This window comes from Mesoplodon densirostris, chromosome 2 (genome assembly GCF_025265405.1).
Source record: "Mesoplodon densirostris isolate mMesDen1 chromosome 2, mMesDen1 primary haplotype, whole genome shotgun sequence".
In the NCBI taxonomy this organism is placed as follows: domain Eukaryota; kingdom Metazoa; phylum Chordata; class Mammalia; order Artiodactyla; family Ziphiidae; genus Mesoplodon; species Mesoplodon densirostris.
The window spans coordinates 179,092,861-179,109,954 of NC_082662.1; the positions used below are offsets into that span (position 1 = coordinate 179,092,861).

General features: G+C 37.8%; 1 protein-coding gene across 1 annotated transcript in view; it reads left to right on the forward strand.

The window, feature by feature from the left end:
- Window positions 1–17,094, forward strand: part of USH2A (usherin) — a 790,488-nt gene that overhangs the window by 533,747 nt on the left and 239,647 nt on the right. The window contains exons 40-42 of the mRNA XM_060088664.1: window positions 560–1,188; window positions 10,796–11,130; window positions 12,310–12,432. Coding sequence (XP_059944647.1) covers window positions 560–1,188; window positions 10,796–11,130; window positions 12,310–12,432 — 1,087 coding nt within the window. The remainder of the gene's footprint in view (window positions 1–559; window positions 1,189–10,795; window positions 11,131–12,309; window positions 12,433–17,094) is intronic.

The window sequence follows — 17,094 nt, forward strand, 5'->3', positions numbered from 1 at the left end:
TCACAGTAAAAAAAAAAATCACCTATAATATTAACAAGGAGTAGATAAATTACAAAACATGGATTAGAATGATAAACAGACCCGGGGATAATATGGAATATATAATGAGAGATGCTGAAGGATTTTACTGGGCTGTAAAATATGCAGGTTTGCTTAGACGGTGTTATTGATTATAATGAGTTACTGGGGTTCTAGAAAAATGGGGCGGAAGCTACAACTTTGGTTACAACCGCCCTCTTGTACCTTCCTCTCCTAAGGTCTTTATTTCAGGTCCTTGTGATAGTTTGAATCCTTAGCTTTAATAAAAAGAAATGATTTTAATAAAGCTATCTTAGAGACAAAAATGACAATTGAATTTGAAAATGTTCAACAAGTACATACTTCTTACACATTTAAGAGTAAATGTGTAAGAGACACTTAGCCACTTACTTATTGGCCTTTACCAAGTGTCCAATTCCATACTCTGGTAGGAGAGTTATCACTCATTTTAGTTTTGTTTTGAGGAAATGTGGGGAGTTTCTAAGAGGTATCCTGTCTTACTTTTTTTTCTACTTTGTAGAACCTGGACCTATAGACCCTCCGATTCTTCGGGATGTGAAGCCAAGAATGATGTTGGTTACCTGGCAGCATCCTTTAAAGTGCAATGGGATCATTACCCATTATAACATTTACCAATATGGCCGTCTCTGCTTAACAACTTCCGGAAATGTCACTAATGGCACAGTGGCCCATTTGCGCCCATATACAGCCTACACATTTCAAGTAGAAGCTTGTACTTCAAAAGGGTGTTCCCTGTCACCAGAGTCCCAGACTGTATGGACACTCCCAGATGCACCAGAAGGTATCCCGAGACCAGAGTTGTTCTCCGATACCCCAACGTCCGTGATTATATCTTGGCAACCCCCCACCCATCCCAACGGCTTGGTGGAGAACTTCACAATCGAGAGAAGAGTCGAAGGGAAGGAAGAAGCTACTGCCCTGGTGACTTTCCCGAGAGGTCATCCCATGAGGTTTATCGACAAGACTTCTGCTCTTAGCCCATGGACAAAATATGAGTATCGGGTCCTGATGAGCACTCTTGGAGGAGGTACAAACAGCAGCGCTTGGGCAGAAGTGACCACGAGACCCTCACGACCTGCTGGGGTGCAGCCCCCCGTGGTGGATGTGCTAGGACACGACGCAGCCAAGGTAAGATATGGCATGTCTGTCTCCACTGCAGACATAGGAATTTACCCTGAATTGACTCTGTGTTGAACAGAGCCATCTGCTGACAAAACGCACACGTGTTGTTTTAGGCATTCACTGGAGAAACTGGGTTTTTGGCCTTTGGCCCAAACTATCTTGAATTCGATGTCAGTTTTTCATTTCTCCCTGTAACCCCTTAATTATATTGTTGAGATGCTTCCATTTGCCTCACACACCTGAAATCCTTTGAATGTCACCGTGGGATGCTTAGCTTAACCACCACGTCAGATCTAAATAGATCAGAAAATGAGAGGAGGTGGGGAAATACGGGGGAAGGGATTAGTGTATTAACAAAAGTTCCAATTACCGATATTCTGATTTTTTTTTAATGATCAAAGGATCAAGATGATGGGGAAAGAAATAAAAATAGCCGATTACGGGGCTATCTAGGAACTGTTCAATTATTCACTTCATCTACTGGGAATGAACCCGAGAGCACAGGATAACTGCCATTGTTTTGGCTTGCATACAAACTTCATTCAAGGGAAATTAGTGTAACCAAACAGGAGGGAGTTTTGTAGCTTAGAAGCCTCTTTTGTGTAAATACACACATGCTTCCATGGATTCAATCTTGTACTACTGCCAAAAGCATTGGTGCAGCAGCTTGCTCACCAGAGCACAAAACAAAGGACATTTGCATAACAGCAAAGTTCATCTGCTGAAATTATTACTTGAATCTCTGTTGTGTGTTCTCTCGCTCCCACCAAAAGCAAACACTGGGTGATGCTAAATAGTGTAAATTCTTGAAGAAATTTAGTTGAACCTGCAAACTAAAATCGATTTTTATAAGTCTGTCTTAGTTTCAGCATGAGATTGGTCAAAGTAACACGCCTTCTTGATAGAAATACCACAAATGTATAGAATTCTGTTGATAAAACACTAAAAGGAAATTAATTTGAAGGACATGATGTACGATGTTTAGTATATGAATTGGGCAATCTTAAGAATTGTTCTTCATTCAAAGGAAAAGCAAAACAAACCAAAGGAAAACCCCAAACAAACCTAGAGTTATTCATCATTCTGGAAATGACTTTTCTTTTCAATCCTAAGGGAACTTTGCAAAACTTCAGTAGCAGTACCAATCAATATGATGTGACATAAACACAGTCCCTTCACAAAGGGAAAGCTAGATAACGGACTTTTTTCTGGATTCTTTCTAACAAAAGTTTAATAACTAGGCAGATGTGAAAAATGATAAATATTTTCAGAAAAATATTGGCTCAATGCCCAATTCTATGTGATTCAGCATCTATAAACAGTGATCAAAAATATTCAAAACAAATTGCCTGACTTTTTCTTTCATTCTTTTTTTTTTCTTCCTCTTTGGATTTTGTAACCTCATCCAGGAATAAGACAATGTACATGGCTTGTCAACCTGCTAAACTAAAGTTTAGATTAACTTGGCTTGGGAGCAGACTCTCACAGGCATTCACCAGGTCAGGAATCTAAAAGTCTCTAAGAAGGTGCTTGGAATATACAGACATTGGACATTAGTGTTAGTTTTTTAAAATTCACACCTTTTATTAATTCTCACTTTATAACTAGAACATCAGAAGTTATCAATGAGGAGAGTCATCAGGAATATTCAGCTGAATCTAGCGTTGGATTATATGTGTTTAAATAATATTAAAACAACATATTTATGCTTAAGAATTTTGGGCTCACATTAGGTTCAAAAAGATCTTCAGACTGCCTAAGTCAATGTCCTCGTGATATGCTTATCTGGTAAACAGAGGCAATGTGACAGCAATACAGTGATTTCTCTTTAAGAAAGATAAGATTTAATAGTTAAAATTGCAAATGGATAAAATATGAGGAAGAACAGAAGGATGGTCATGAATGCATTGGTTAAGAAATTTATTCAACCTTTATTTCATAGAGTCATTGCAAATATTAGGATGAAGAGAATTGTCAGTAATATTATTGACACAATAATAATAATTTCAGTTCTACTAACCTTTACTGAGCACCTATAAGTCTTTAGGAGTGCCTCTTTTAGGCACTGAGAATACAGTAGTGACCAAATCGAAATCCCCACCTTCATGGAGTGTACCTTTTAGTCAAAACAACATAAACAGATATATAAGATGCCCAGACATGAAAAAGACTTGAGGGAAGAAACAAATCAGGAATAAATACTACCAGCCGATAGGTTGGGGGATAATAAAGGAAATGGACTGGTATTTCACTCTAGGTCTTCCCATTTTGTACCCTGTGGTCTTCTCACCACCACTCCACCTGTAAGAGCTTGCATCTAATAGGGAAGGCAAGGAAACTTCACATACTTAGGCCAACTAGAAAATAACCCAAAGGAGCATCTTAGTAAGTATAAAGAGATAACTTGGGGCTTCCCTGGTGGCGCAGTGGTTGAGAATCTGCCTGCTAATGCAGGGGACACGGGTTTGAGCCCTGGTATGGGAAGATCCCACATGCCGTGGAGCAACTGGGCCCGTGAGCCACAACTACTGAGCCTGCGCATCTGGAGCCTGTGCTCCGCAACAAGAGAGGCCGCGATAGTGAGAGGCCCGTGCACCACGATGAAGAGTGGCCCCCACTTGCCACAACTAGAGAAAGCCCTCACACAGAAATGAAGACCCAACACAGACAAGAATAAATAAATAAATTTTAAAAAAAAAAGAGATAACTTGGCATAGACAGGAGCATTAGGAAGGGAAAGTTGCATAAACAACAAGGTCCTACTGTATAGCACAAGGAAGTATATTCAATATCCTGTAATAAACAATGGAAAAGAATATGGAAAAGAACACACATATATATATATGTGTGTGTGTAACTGAATCACTTTGCTGTACAGCAGAAGTTATAGTTGGTTTAATATTGTAAATCAACTATACGTCAATAAAATAAATTTTTTAAAAAAAGAAAAGGAAAGTTGCATATCAAAATTACATTCTTAATATCTTATTTGATTACAAGGAAAAGAATATATATTGTCAAAGCGGTTGTGTGAAAGCCATGCACTTTGATGTGATATTTAATCACTTTAAGAAAATTCATTTCATTGTATAAAGTTGGTAAAAAAAATACCAAAACCTGAAAAAGATAGTTCAGTAAAACTATAGACTAATTTCATACTGTGACTATAGAGCCAAAGCTTCTAAATAAAATAATAGCAAATTGAACTCAGGAGTATATTAAAAGAATGGTATACCAGGACAAATCTGGTCTGATTCCAAAAATGTAAGTTTGGTTCAACATCAGGAAATCAACATACTCCTTAAATCAACTGATTAAAAGAGAAAGCCCTTTTTTTTTTTTAATCAATAGATGCAGAAAAAAGACTTGTAAGATTCAGTAGCCATTTCTAACAAATATTCAACATAAAACCAGATTAGGAAAAAGTCAATTTATAAATTTATTCCACTGGAGTCTTGAGTATGATTGAAGACTAATAAAAATAAAACATAGAATAACTAAGTTGTATAACTGTGATGTAACAACAACAACAAAAGTGCTTTTTGGTGATAACATGAGCCTCTGTACTCTGATGGCCCCAGTCGCAGGCCCACCCTCCCACGGCTAAAGCAGAATGAAAGAGCAGGCCTGCAGCTCTCAGCTTTTCAGGTAGAAGAGTCCTCTCTTGGCTCAGATCGTCAAAACCACCAGCCTTGGTGTGTGTGCCACAAGGAACAATAATCCTGTCCCCCAGATGGTGTCCATGCACAGCTTTGCTATGGTGTGTACTCTTAGCGTTGCTCATTTACAGGTTGATAATAAACCAAAGTAAAAAGAATTAAGTCTTAATCATCATTCTCACCTGTTTTTGAGGATGGGCTGGTCTTTGATATCTGCTTAAATCAAACCATTAAAAAATTATAAACTATTTTTAATTTAATTTTAATTTTATATTGGAGTAGAGTTGATTTACAGTATTGTGTTAGTTTCAGGTGTACAGCAAAGTGATTCAGTTATGCATATACATATATACATTCCTTTTCAGATTCTTTTCCCATATAGGCTATTACAGAATATGGAAGGAAATAAAATGACAACTAATATTCACTGAGTTCATATTAAGTTCCAGGAATTGCTCTCACTGAATCCTTACTACAGCCCTGTCAGATAAAGGCTATTATTATCCCCATTTCACAGGCAAACCCTGCAGCCTTAAAAGAATAGATAGTTATATTTAGCTAGAAAACAATTTGGTTTTTGCAAGATATAAGATTCCTCAAAAAAAAAGTTAAACTTCAAAAGATAGATTGGGAAAATACATCTATAAGACATTATAGAAAAATAAATTATTTCCCCATAATAAAGAACTTCTAATAACTTATGATAAAAAGACAACTCAATAGAAAACAGTATAAAATATGGATAAATAATGTGATAAGAGGATATACAAAGAGTTAATAATGTGTGAAAATATTTATATCTTAAAAAAGTCAAGGAACTACAAATTAATTAAAGAAATAATAAAGTAATACTGGCAAGACCAAAAGGATTAGTAATTTCTTATTTTTTCTTCCAGTTTTATTCAGATAGAGTTGACCCAAAGCACTGTGTACATTTAAGGGGTCCAGCATAATCATTTGACTTGCATACATCATGAAATGATGACCACAATAAGTTTATTGAATATCCATCATCTCCTATAGATACAAAATAAAAGAAAAAATTTTTTCCTTGTGATAGCACTCTTAGGATTTATTGGGTTGGCCAAAATGTTTGTTCGGGTTTTTCTGTAACATCTTATGGAAAATTCCAGGCAAACGTTTTGGCCAACCCAATACTTTCTTAACAATTTTCATATGTAACGTCAGCAGTGTTAATTGTATTAATCGTGTTGTACATCACAACCCTAGTACTTATTTATCTTATAACTGGAAGTTTCATCTTTGACCACCTTCACCCACCACTGCCTCTGGTAACCACAAATCTGATCTCTAAAAGGAGCAGTAATTTCAAGAATTTGTGGGGACACAAATCATGGACATATTCTTTCATTGTTTGTGATCAAGTGAATTACTTCAAACTTTTCGGAGAGTAATCCATCAATAATGATTAAAATTAAACATACATTTTGGTATAGCAATTCTTGCTAACCTATATAATAATAAATAAGTACAGGGACTTCCCTGGCAGTCCAGGGGTTAAGACTCCACACTTCCAATGCAGGGGACGTAGGTTTGATCCCTGGTCAGGGAGCTAAGATCCCACATGCCGTGCAGCGCAGCCAAAAAAATTTTTTAAATAAAAAAAATAGTACAACCATATGTATACATACATTTTCAAATATGGTTTTTAACAGTAAAGTCAAGTCAGTAGGATAACTGAATAGTCTGTTTTCAGCCATGAAAGGAGTATTATGCAACACAAAACATGATGGGGTGTGTCCCTGATCTCTAGTTGAGTGTGAAAAGCAAGTTATAGGTTAATAATGGGTATAAAATAAAATTTTTCCAGAAAAAAAATTAAAAGAGAGAGAGAAAACGTTCCTATATGTGGATATATTTGCTGTGTGAGAAAGTATGGAAGAATAGATTCAAAGCTATCACCTTTTCACCTTTAAAGGGTGGGAATGGGGAGAGACAGGAGGAGGTCGAGGTGAAGGACCATAATTTATTTTCCTGTATGTATCAATATCTTTGGTTTTTTCTCCGAATGCAAAATGCAAATCAAATATCCGAAGTAAAAAAATTACTATTAACAACTTTAAAAGGAAAGGAAGGTATCTTAAAGGAAAATTTTAATTTCATTTCAACAAATACTTATTGTACACCTTGTTCTGTATGAGAAGCTTTGCCGGGGAGTCAGTTGTTGAGAGGAATTACCATATGGAGTCAAATATTACCACACTCTCATGCCCTGTGGTCATTCATTTTCTGTATTGATTAAGTAGTCTTAGAATTATAAAACCTTCTATGTAGATATGAGGGCAAGAATTGTTTCTTAACATTAGATACAAGGAAACTGAGGCCCAGAGATGTTAAGTGTTTTGTTCCAAATCTCACAGCTTTGGTTGAATAACCTACATCAAATATCAAGGATATTTATTCTTAGCCCATTCTCAACCCATTATATCAATCTTCATAAATCCTCTTATTCATAAAGTTCTTAAATATGGTTTGATGGAGTTAAAGAAATTAGAAGTAAGTTACAATGTTTATGTGTGTTACTTTTTTCAGTCCCGAAGCCAATCATCTGACCTACATTCCATAAATTTTTGCTTACAACCAGGATCTTGTAGGTCCCTTGATTGTTTAGGGCCACTCTTCAGGGATCTGAACAAATAGGTAAAAGTCAGTAGCTCCTTAAACACCTACCCACCTGTCCTATTTTTTGCAAATTTACAATAACTAAACAGAGAATGGAAATCTAAACAATTAAGAACCACTCAAATAAAAGAAATCATCATTGTTGGCAAAGCAACTCCAAAATAAGCATTTTATTCCCATCCAGAAACTACAATTCTGTTTAGAAAATTTCAGTGTAAAAGTCTTGTTTTAGATAACATACCTTTTGCTTATCAGGCCAGGAACATGCTCTTGGGTCTGAGTTTTTTGGGCTGCAACAATATTTTATAATCCTTTCTATGAACAATAGATATATAAAAGGCCATGGAAAATTAAACTGAATGAAAGTTTTAATCTCACATATTTTAGCCACACTCTAGTAAATGTAGTCATAAGCATTGGAAAGAATAGAATCCAATATTTAACTAACCGGCTCTTTAAAAAGCTTGGGCACATTTATTTTTAGTAATAGCTCCAGGATATTTTCAGGAGGATGATCAAATTAGATACCATTTCTGATAGCCTACTCACTATAATGACAATGGCCTTCTCCACCTTGCTATAAAATTCCTTATAAAAATTTTCTGTGGAAGTAGATTCATGTCTTCCAACTCCGTACTGCCAAAAAGATATATCTTCCTGGGCTTCCCTGGTGGCACAGTGGTTAAGAATCTGCCTGCCAATGTAGGGGACACACAGGTTCGATCCCCGATCTGGGAAGATCCCACATGCTGTGGAGCAACTAAGCCCGTGCGCCACAACTACTGAGCCTGCACTCTAGAGCCCGCAAGCCACAACTACTGAGCCCGTGTGCTGCAACTACTGAAGCCCACGCGCCTAGAGCCCGTGCTCTGCAACAAGAGAAGCCACCGCAGTGAGAAGCCCGTGCATCGCAATGAAGAGTAGCCCCAGCTCGCCACAACTAGAGAAAGCCCGTGTGCAGCAATGAAGACCCAACGCAGCCAAACATAAAATAAGTAAATAAATTTATAAACTAAAAAAAAAGATGTATCTTCTTAAGTCTGTAACTTTTTAAGTGAGAAAAATAGCCAATTTCTGGATGCAAACGTTTATAGTTAGAGAACACAGGGATTTTTTAGCTCTTCAAATGACTGTCTCCAGAACCATTACATCACATCGCTTAATCTTCGCTGGTTGAGATCTTATTCAAGGTTTATTTTATGAATGCTTTTCTTAGGCTCAACAACTGAGTTCCAAATCAATTCACTCTCAGCTCAACTGCTAACACAGACTACCTCCAAAGTTTGGATTCTTTCAAGGGCTGCCAAGCCTTGTCCTGAACTCTCAGAACATTCTAGTTCCAGAGGCAAGTGGTATTCCACATGTGAATCAGGTAGAATTGAGCTGTGATAACCCTTCCATTTTCCATTTGCATGACAAGTACCAGGAAGCCCTGTAAATATGACCTTGACTCATTTCTGAAGTCCACAAAGAGCACTGCACCCCCCAGACAAATAGAATCCTATGTCCGCTCTATAAACTTTGCTTACATTAGGCTTCTTTGATCTCTCCTCCATCCAGGCAAATCCTCTGTGCTCATAAGGAACTCATCTAAAATTTCTCTTCACCAGCACAGTGTGGAACTCTCTGCCAAGTGTTTTTGGTTTTTTGTTTGTTTGTTTGTTATTTTTATTTATTTATTTATTTATTTTTGGCTGCGTTGGATCTTCGTTGCTGCGCACTGGCTTTCTCTAGCTGTGGTGAGCGGGGGCTACTCTTTGTTGCACTGTGGTGGCTTCTCTTGTTGCAGAGCACGGGCTCTAGGCACGCGGGCTCAGTAGTTGTGGGTCATGGGCTTAGTTGCTCCACAGCATGTGGGATCTTCCTGGACCGGGGCTCAGACCCACATGTGTCCCCTGCAGTGGCAGGTGGATTCTTAACCACTGCACCACTAGAGAAGTCCAGACAAAGTTTTTAAAATTAGCAATGATTTCAAGCTCTGTAGTAAAATTGGAGTAGATGTCAGGTCCTTGTTAATTTTAAGTTAGGACCGTAATCATCAAGCAACTGCCCAATGACATCTGGTAGAGGCCCATTGTGTCACCAAGAATTAGGAAGAATACCCTACACATATCTCAGGTCAGATTCCTTCTAGAGGAAATTTTTTCTCTTTAAGGTAGAAAATTTTGGTTCATCCTTTTCCATTCTCACTTTTCTATGATGCCTTTCAGACTTCGAATTTGTATAGAACTATAAATGTAGGTATCAATATATCACTCTGTGGAAAACTCTTTGAAAGTTTCAAAATAGCTGTGTGCTAAGGAAAAACATAATGGAGACAGCCATAACTGCTATTACTTCTGGAACTCCATCTCTCGGTGTATGGCACTAAATGGGTGTACAATTTAGGCCCTGCTATCAAGAAGCTTACAGTCTACTGGGGAGACGGGATATACACTCCAAAATTTAAGGAACATTGCAAGACAACACAAAAAAGATGACCCATGATAGCATATAAACAAGTAATCTTTTAATGACTGATGCACGTTTTTCTAGGGTCCTTTGTCCCCCATAAGAGCATGAGTGGGTTAGCACTATGCCCTTACAGTATTTAGCCAGAAAAGTTATGTTAAACATTATTAGAAAACAGTGTTTCTTTCTTCTGATGTTCATGTCTATGACTTAAACAGGATCATTCTTTGCTTGCCTTTTTAAAGCTTTCCACATGTCTCTTGTCTTTGAGAACAGGATGTGTTGTTATTGCTTTACTTGCTTTACATTATGCACTGGTGAGATTCAGGTACCCAAGAGGGCATCCTCAGAAAATGCAAAGAATGATTTCTGCACCCTCCCACCACCATCCAAAAAGAAAAAAAAAAAGAATAGTGACATATTTAGAGTACCCACTAATAATGCAAAGCAAGGAGTTCTGACGTTTCGTTTAATTGAGTTATAAACAAGAGAACTATTAAATCCTGCTGCCACCCCATTGATGCGTGTGGATGTGTGAATTCTCTCCATGTGTGTGCTCTGTGTCCTTCAGGGCACCCATGGTGGAGATGAATCACTAAGGTGTGTACTAGTCTGACAATCTTAGAAAGTCTCCAGACTAAAAGTCCAGCCCAGGAAACAGCATTTCATCTAGTTCCTGGTGTACTGTTAATTGATCCAAAACCCTTCATTACTGTCTAGTGCAAAGGGCGAAGTCGAAAGTGGGTATTTAGAAAGTGACTTGACTGAAAACAAGGCAGAGCAAAATGCCAGGCCTTGTGAACTGCAGTTGCTCTGTTCCCATGTTGTCACACTGGTGCTAAGCTTACATTTTATTTCAGGTCACTTGGAGAGCCCCACTCATCCTGAATGGAGACATCCTTACCTACGAGATCCGCATGCCTGACCCTCACATCACAATCACCAACGTTACTTCCTCTGTGTTCAGTCACGTCGTTACTCATCTGATTCCTTTCACTAATTATTCTGTCACCATTGTGGCTTGCTCAGGGGGTAATGGACATCTAGGTGGGTGCACAGAGAGTTTCCCTACCCATGTTACCACGCATCCCGCCCTGCCTCAGGATCTTAGCCCGTTGTCTGTGGTTCCACTAAGTGAATCGTATGTTGGCATTTCTTGGCAGCCACCAACCAGGCCAAACGGACCCAATTTGAGGTAAGAGAAAGCGACAGTGCTTTTGGATTTTGTTACGATCTTATCTCTCTGGGAAGGAATGGAGGAAGAAGGCTTTTCCTCACAGAGGAACATCGAACTAATTCCTTGTTGGATATTCCTCACTCATAACATGTTTTTTATTGAAGTGTAGTTGATTTACAGTGTTGTGTTCATTTCTGCTGTACAGCAGAGTGACTCAGTTATACATATATATATATACATTCTTTTTTATATTATTTTCCCTTGTGGTTTCTCACAGGATATTGAATATAATTCCCTGTGCTATACAGTAGGACCTTGTTGTTTATCCATCCTATATATAATAGTTTGCATCTGCTAATCCCAAACCCCCAGTCCATCCCTGCCCCAACCCCCTCCCCCTTGGCAACCACGGGTCTGTTCTCTATGTCTGCCTCACCCATAATTTTCATACAGTTTCATCTTCTGTATCTTGACTTATATGGAACCATAAAAAGATCATCAAGGTAAAAATATCATGATGTTGAGGAACTAAAAACCCTTGAAACAACAATCGCTGTTCTCTAATGCTTCTCTACACAGCCCCTCTCCTGATTTTCAAAGTATATCTTTATTATATGTTAAGCAAGCCTGATGCATGTTCTGAATGATGTATTTGCACAAACATGCCTCAAAATTCTAAAGATAACGCAATAATTTTTTGGCATGTTATTATTATCTGGAAACTTGTAAAGCATGTGGTCAGGAATATAGATAAGATGAAAGAAAAGAACTGTGATTCTGAAATGGCTTTATAACAACTTGACACTTAGGCAAGACTATGGAGTCGATAATATTATCATTGTTTATAAAGTAGTGATGGTAGAAGTTTTAGGAAATCATTAACTTTATAAGCTTTTTGTAATTCTATTTTGTGTGAAACTGGCAATAAAGTTTTGGCAAATCTGATAGAGAAGAAATCTAAATGTTATCATTTTACTGATAGTAGTAAAATGTGAATGTAGCTAGTTGTTCCAGTTAGCTACACAGATGACACTTGTGCCAAAAAAAAAAAAAAAGATTATCTGAAAAAAAGAAAATTAAGATGTTTTCTTTATGTTTACACATACACCCCACACACTCGTACCGTGAGACAACCTGAATTTTGGTAATAACATTAGTTGAGATAACCCTGATCTTTCTGCTTGTCTTTTGCTTTAGATATGAGCTTCTGAGATGTAAAATCCAGCAACCACTTGCATCAAATCCCCCAGAAGATTTAAATCTGTGGCACAGTATTTATTCAGGAACTCAGTGGTTTTATGAAGATAAGGGTCTTAGCAGGTGAGATTACAAAAACTCTAAAAACAAATGCTGGCATTTAGTTTGGAGCATGTTGAATAGTTCAAAGAATCTGAGTGTCTTCATTGTGTGAGCCAGTTATCAGTTATGCAATAAAACATGTTTGGTTATTATCTGTGGCATTAATCATCGAGCTGCAACAGTCAGCATGTGTAATATTTGCCATCTTAACTGCACGCTTCAGATAAGCCTTTTGAATTCAAGTTTGTAGGTGTTTGAGCCTTAGCCTCTTGCCTTTGTCACAGCTCTAACCAGACACGTAATGGCGAAATCTGGAAATGTTGAACGTGTTCAAAACTGGGGAAAGTTTGGGCCACTTGTAAAATGCTTGCTTTCCCAGGAAATAATTTGCTATAAATCATTGATTCAATTCACAAAAATTATTTAGTTAACAGGCTTGGGACTTGAAAGAATTCAATCTGGAGTTCGAAGAGATCAAGAAATGGGCAAATAGGCAATGCCAGAAAAGAGTACACCACGGGACAGTAAGGAGGCGTGGGTTTGCTTTCATCCTGTGCTGGAGGACTAGCTTTGTGGCCTTAGGGGAGTCACTTAACTTCTCTGGGCTTCACTTTTGTTGTCTATAAAATGAGGGGATTGGATGGGGTTAAGTGAAGTCTAAACCTTCATGAATCAAGCAATGTAATCAAATTTCAAAAAATCACAAGTATTATTTTAGGAAAAGTTTTAAGACATATTGCTCAATGACTTTTCTATCAGGTGGGTTATGCTTCTAGACTCACACTGACTAGCCCTACTCTGAACTCTGTTTACAATCTGGTCTTGTCTCCCCTCTTCCTCTGCTGGGCCTCTGTGCTTCAGCCACGTTAGTATTGCATTTGGCACCTCTAACAGGCAACACCCACCCCTCAACTTCTCCCCATAGCTGCCATTTCCCTCTGTCTACCATCCTTCAAGTCTTGGCCTGGAAGTTTCCCAGAGCACCCTCTTTCTGGTCTGAATCAGCTGCTTCCTTAATGTATTTCCATAGCACACCCCTTACAAATCACTATTGTCTTTGTACTGATCTGGCCACTTGTCTGGATACCCCATTTTACTGTCATATCGACCATGAGCAAGGCCTTGTCTTCATGACTTCTGTATCACAATCCCCACCGTAGTGCCTGGCACACAGTGGGTGTGCCAATAGATGCTAAATGAAAGAATACTTTTAGTAATGTGTAAAGGGTTGGGTATTCATTGCTCTGTGCCTTAGGAATATTAACTGTGATGTTCTTATCTTTGGGGAATGAAGAAAACTAAGGAAAATCCTCCTGTCCATCTGAAAGGGTCCTAGTGGGAAAACATTACAGATACGGTGAGGTTCTTGAAGAGAGGCTGCACGTAAATCTAAGGAAACAATAGAATGAACCATATAAAATTGCCATTTTTGTAAGCTAAAAAGGATCCATTACTAGCATATCCTTTTGGTTCAATCTAAATTATCATGGTCCCTAGACTCTTCTCCACTATTTTCAATTCATTAGTTACTTAATCCAGCATTGCTATATAATGATGACTTCAGTTGAAGAAATTCATTTTATTCAGCAATTTCTTTTTGTTTACTATATGCTGACAGGCATTGTGATAAGGAAAGAAAGATGAATAGCATAGCCCTTGCCCTCAAAGAGCTCACAGTCTAGTGGAGAAAACCACACTCATACACACACACACACACACACACACACACACACACTCATACATGTATTAATTACTATCATCACAGTTAACTACAGATACACCATCACTACCTAGGGAAATCATATGGAAAAGTAACTTTCTATGATCTGTGAACTCTTAAGTGCCCGAAATATAGCAATTTCCAAAATAAAGAGGACTTGACTATCTAACATTATTGAATCTAACTTTTAACCATGAGGTAGTTGGCAGAAAAACAGAATAAGTCTCAGAAAGTTAATTTTGTCTCTTCATAGAAGCAATGAAAACTTATTAAGGAATTAGGACCAAGACCAAAATTTTATTATTAAATTTTTAATGATGCTTGTAAGGATTTTTAATAAGTCCAAATCGAAGATGTGAGGAAAGAAATTAAGTTAAATCCCCACAAATTAGATTGAAACATAAGTTGACATAAACATACTGATGGCAGCTGCTTCTAGAAAGGAAGTATACATATAACAAAATGTGCTGGGGTGATATTTTGACTAGCCTCATAATACTAAATCTCAAGAGATTTTTTTTTCTGCTAACACTAGCAAAGATTTTTTTCAACTATTCAGATAAACCACTTTGTCCCATGTAACCAGCTTGTGAAAAAAACAAAACAAGATAAAATAAAACAAAAACAAACAAAAAAACCCCCACAATATGCATTTCTTTATGTTTTTTACTTTTTATTTTTTGGCTGCATCACGCAGCATGTGGGATCTTAGTTCCCCGACCAGGGATTGAACCCACGCCCCCTGCATTGGAAGCGTGGAGTCTTTACCACTGCACCGCCAGGGAAGTCCCTGCATTTCTTTCTAATATTCAAAGTGAATGGCATGAGTCTTCATATTGTGAAAAAAATTTTTCTAGACACCTACGTTTTGTAAGTCCAAAAGACTAGGGGCCCCTCCAGCCCAAGGGGACTTGTCTCACAAATCTGAGAGAAAACTGGAAATTAGACCACCTGTGGGTGCTATGTGCTGTGCCAGTGTTTTTGTTCAAAAGAAGCGATCTTGTCTGGAAGGTGCAGTCAGCACCCACTTTTACTTCTGGCAGCCAGGCTTGCTGCCCCTGCTGTAGAGGGAAGAATGGGAGCAGTCAGCTTACCTTCCTGCACACCTGGGTTACAGCCCCTTAATGAGCCTCCTCTTTGACATATTTTATCTTATTGACGTATTTGTTTGACTGACTATTTGTGGGTTTCTTTGGGGGGGGAGGGCGGGGGAGGATGGTCATTGAATTCTGATGTCTTTAGGAAAAGTATTTAATTTCCTATTCTTCCCAGACTCACCATTTCTTATTTCCTTCATAACTTACATCTACATAAACAAAGGAACCATTGAAGGGGTTCTGCCCATCTTGATCTGATCTCACCAATAGCTACAGCTACAATCAGTTTTTTAAATGGTACTTCTCTTGATATAAAAAGTAAAATTAACTTAAGTTTCACTGGGCATCCCTTTATGAATACATTTGTGAGAGTAAGTATAAATTGAAGTCAGTTTCCTTGGGCAAGCAGTCTCTTCTGGTTAGCTGTATGTTTCTAATATATAGAAAACACACCACTTTCATCTCAAATGTTATTATGTTCTGAAATTCAGATCATTCTAGTCATCATTTTTTCCTTTATAGCTCCATGTACCAAGTACATCTTTTACAAGGAAGAAATACCAGAGTCATGTCTGTTACACAACAAATTTACCATTTGCTGTGTGTGGATGAAAGGAGGGGCTGGAGAACAGTCTCAAATAGTGAGCTCATTATCCAGATAATTTAGTTTCAACAAAAATACTTCTGTTTTTTATGAATATCTTTGGTAAGGGATGATTTGGTCTGAGTTACCCAGCTAGTTGCCTAATTATTGAATTTTGCTCTGTCTGTGTAGACACAAACTCAGTGTAACTGTGGGTTTATACTACTTGTCAGTTTCTAACTTTTCTTCCTTAATCATTCTGTGCAAAGTGGCCAAGTTATGGTTGTTAGGGGAACCATAACCTTGGGTTTCCTGACATTTTTATCAATTGGAAAACCTGGAAAATGTGCTGTTGTCATCTGATGCTGCTGCGGTGAGTCAGGCTGGGTTTAACAAAAGGGTAGCGACCTTCATTTTAAGCATCAATCCACGCTTAGGATTTTCAGGATCTCACTGTGCCTTGGTTCCTGGGTGATCAGATAAAACTACTGCAAACACAGTGATGGCATGAGCGCCTCTCTGTTCTGGATCTGACAAAGGAAGAACAAGCTATGAGAAATAATAGGCTCTATTTTAAGGAAAATGTTGACTTGTAGATTATAATAACTTAGCTGCCATTGAGTTTATGAAGGGAGGCATGTTCTCACTCCTTTTCCTTTCAATTATTTATGAACTCCTACAAGTATTTCTTTATCAGTGACAGTCTGGAAAGAGACTTTCATTTGAGTTCTCAAGAATCCTCTAATTGCATTATCTTTAAATGAAAGCATTCAAAATTCATAGACCTTCATCTGGTTTTCAAAGAACGGTTGGACTTGACTCTTTTCAAGTTTGAATGCTTAAGATAAATATACCATAAAATCTAAGTTTGAGTCTTACTGACATAGATTCTGATTTTTTAACCTACAAAAATGAAATGTTTCAAACCCTGAAAGAGGACATAGTTTCTGGGGAATGATATTCAAAAGAGTGTGACATTCATTCCCCTTCTTTGTAATGAGATTAAATGTGCACAAGTAACATTTTCTGCTTTGCTAATAGGGAAAGACTGGGTCAGCTCCATGACACATGTTCTCCTATAACATAAACATGTTCAAGTTGTAGCTGTTAAGTAAAGAAATTAACTTCATAAACATGGAGGGTGAGTTAGAAGGAAGGCCTTCTTCCATGACCACCAATGTGAGGTAGAGCCTGTTATTTTCTTGCTTAATACCATAATGTGAGTAAAAGTTGGGTCTAGAAATGAAAGCCAACTTCTGTCAACATTGGTGTACCATTTCCTA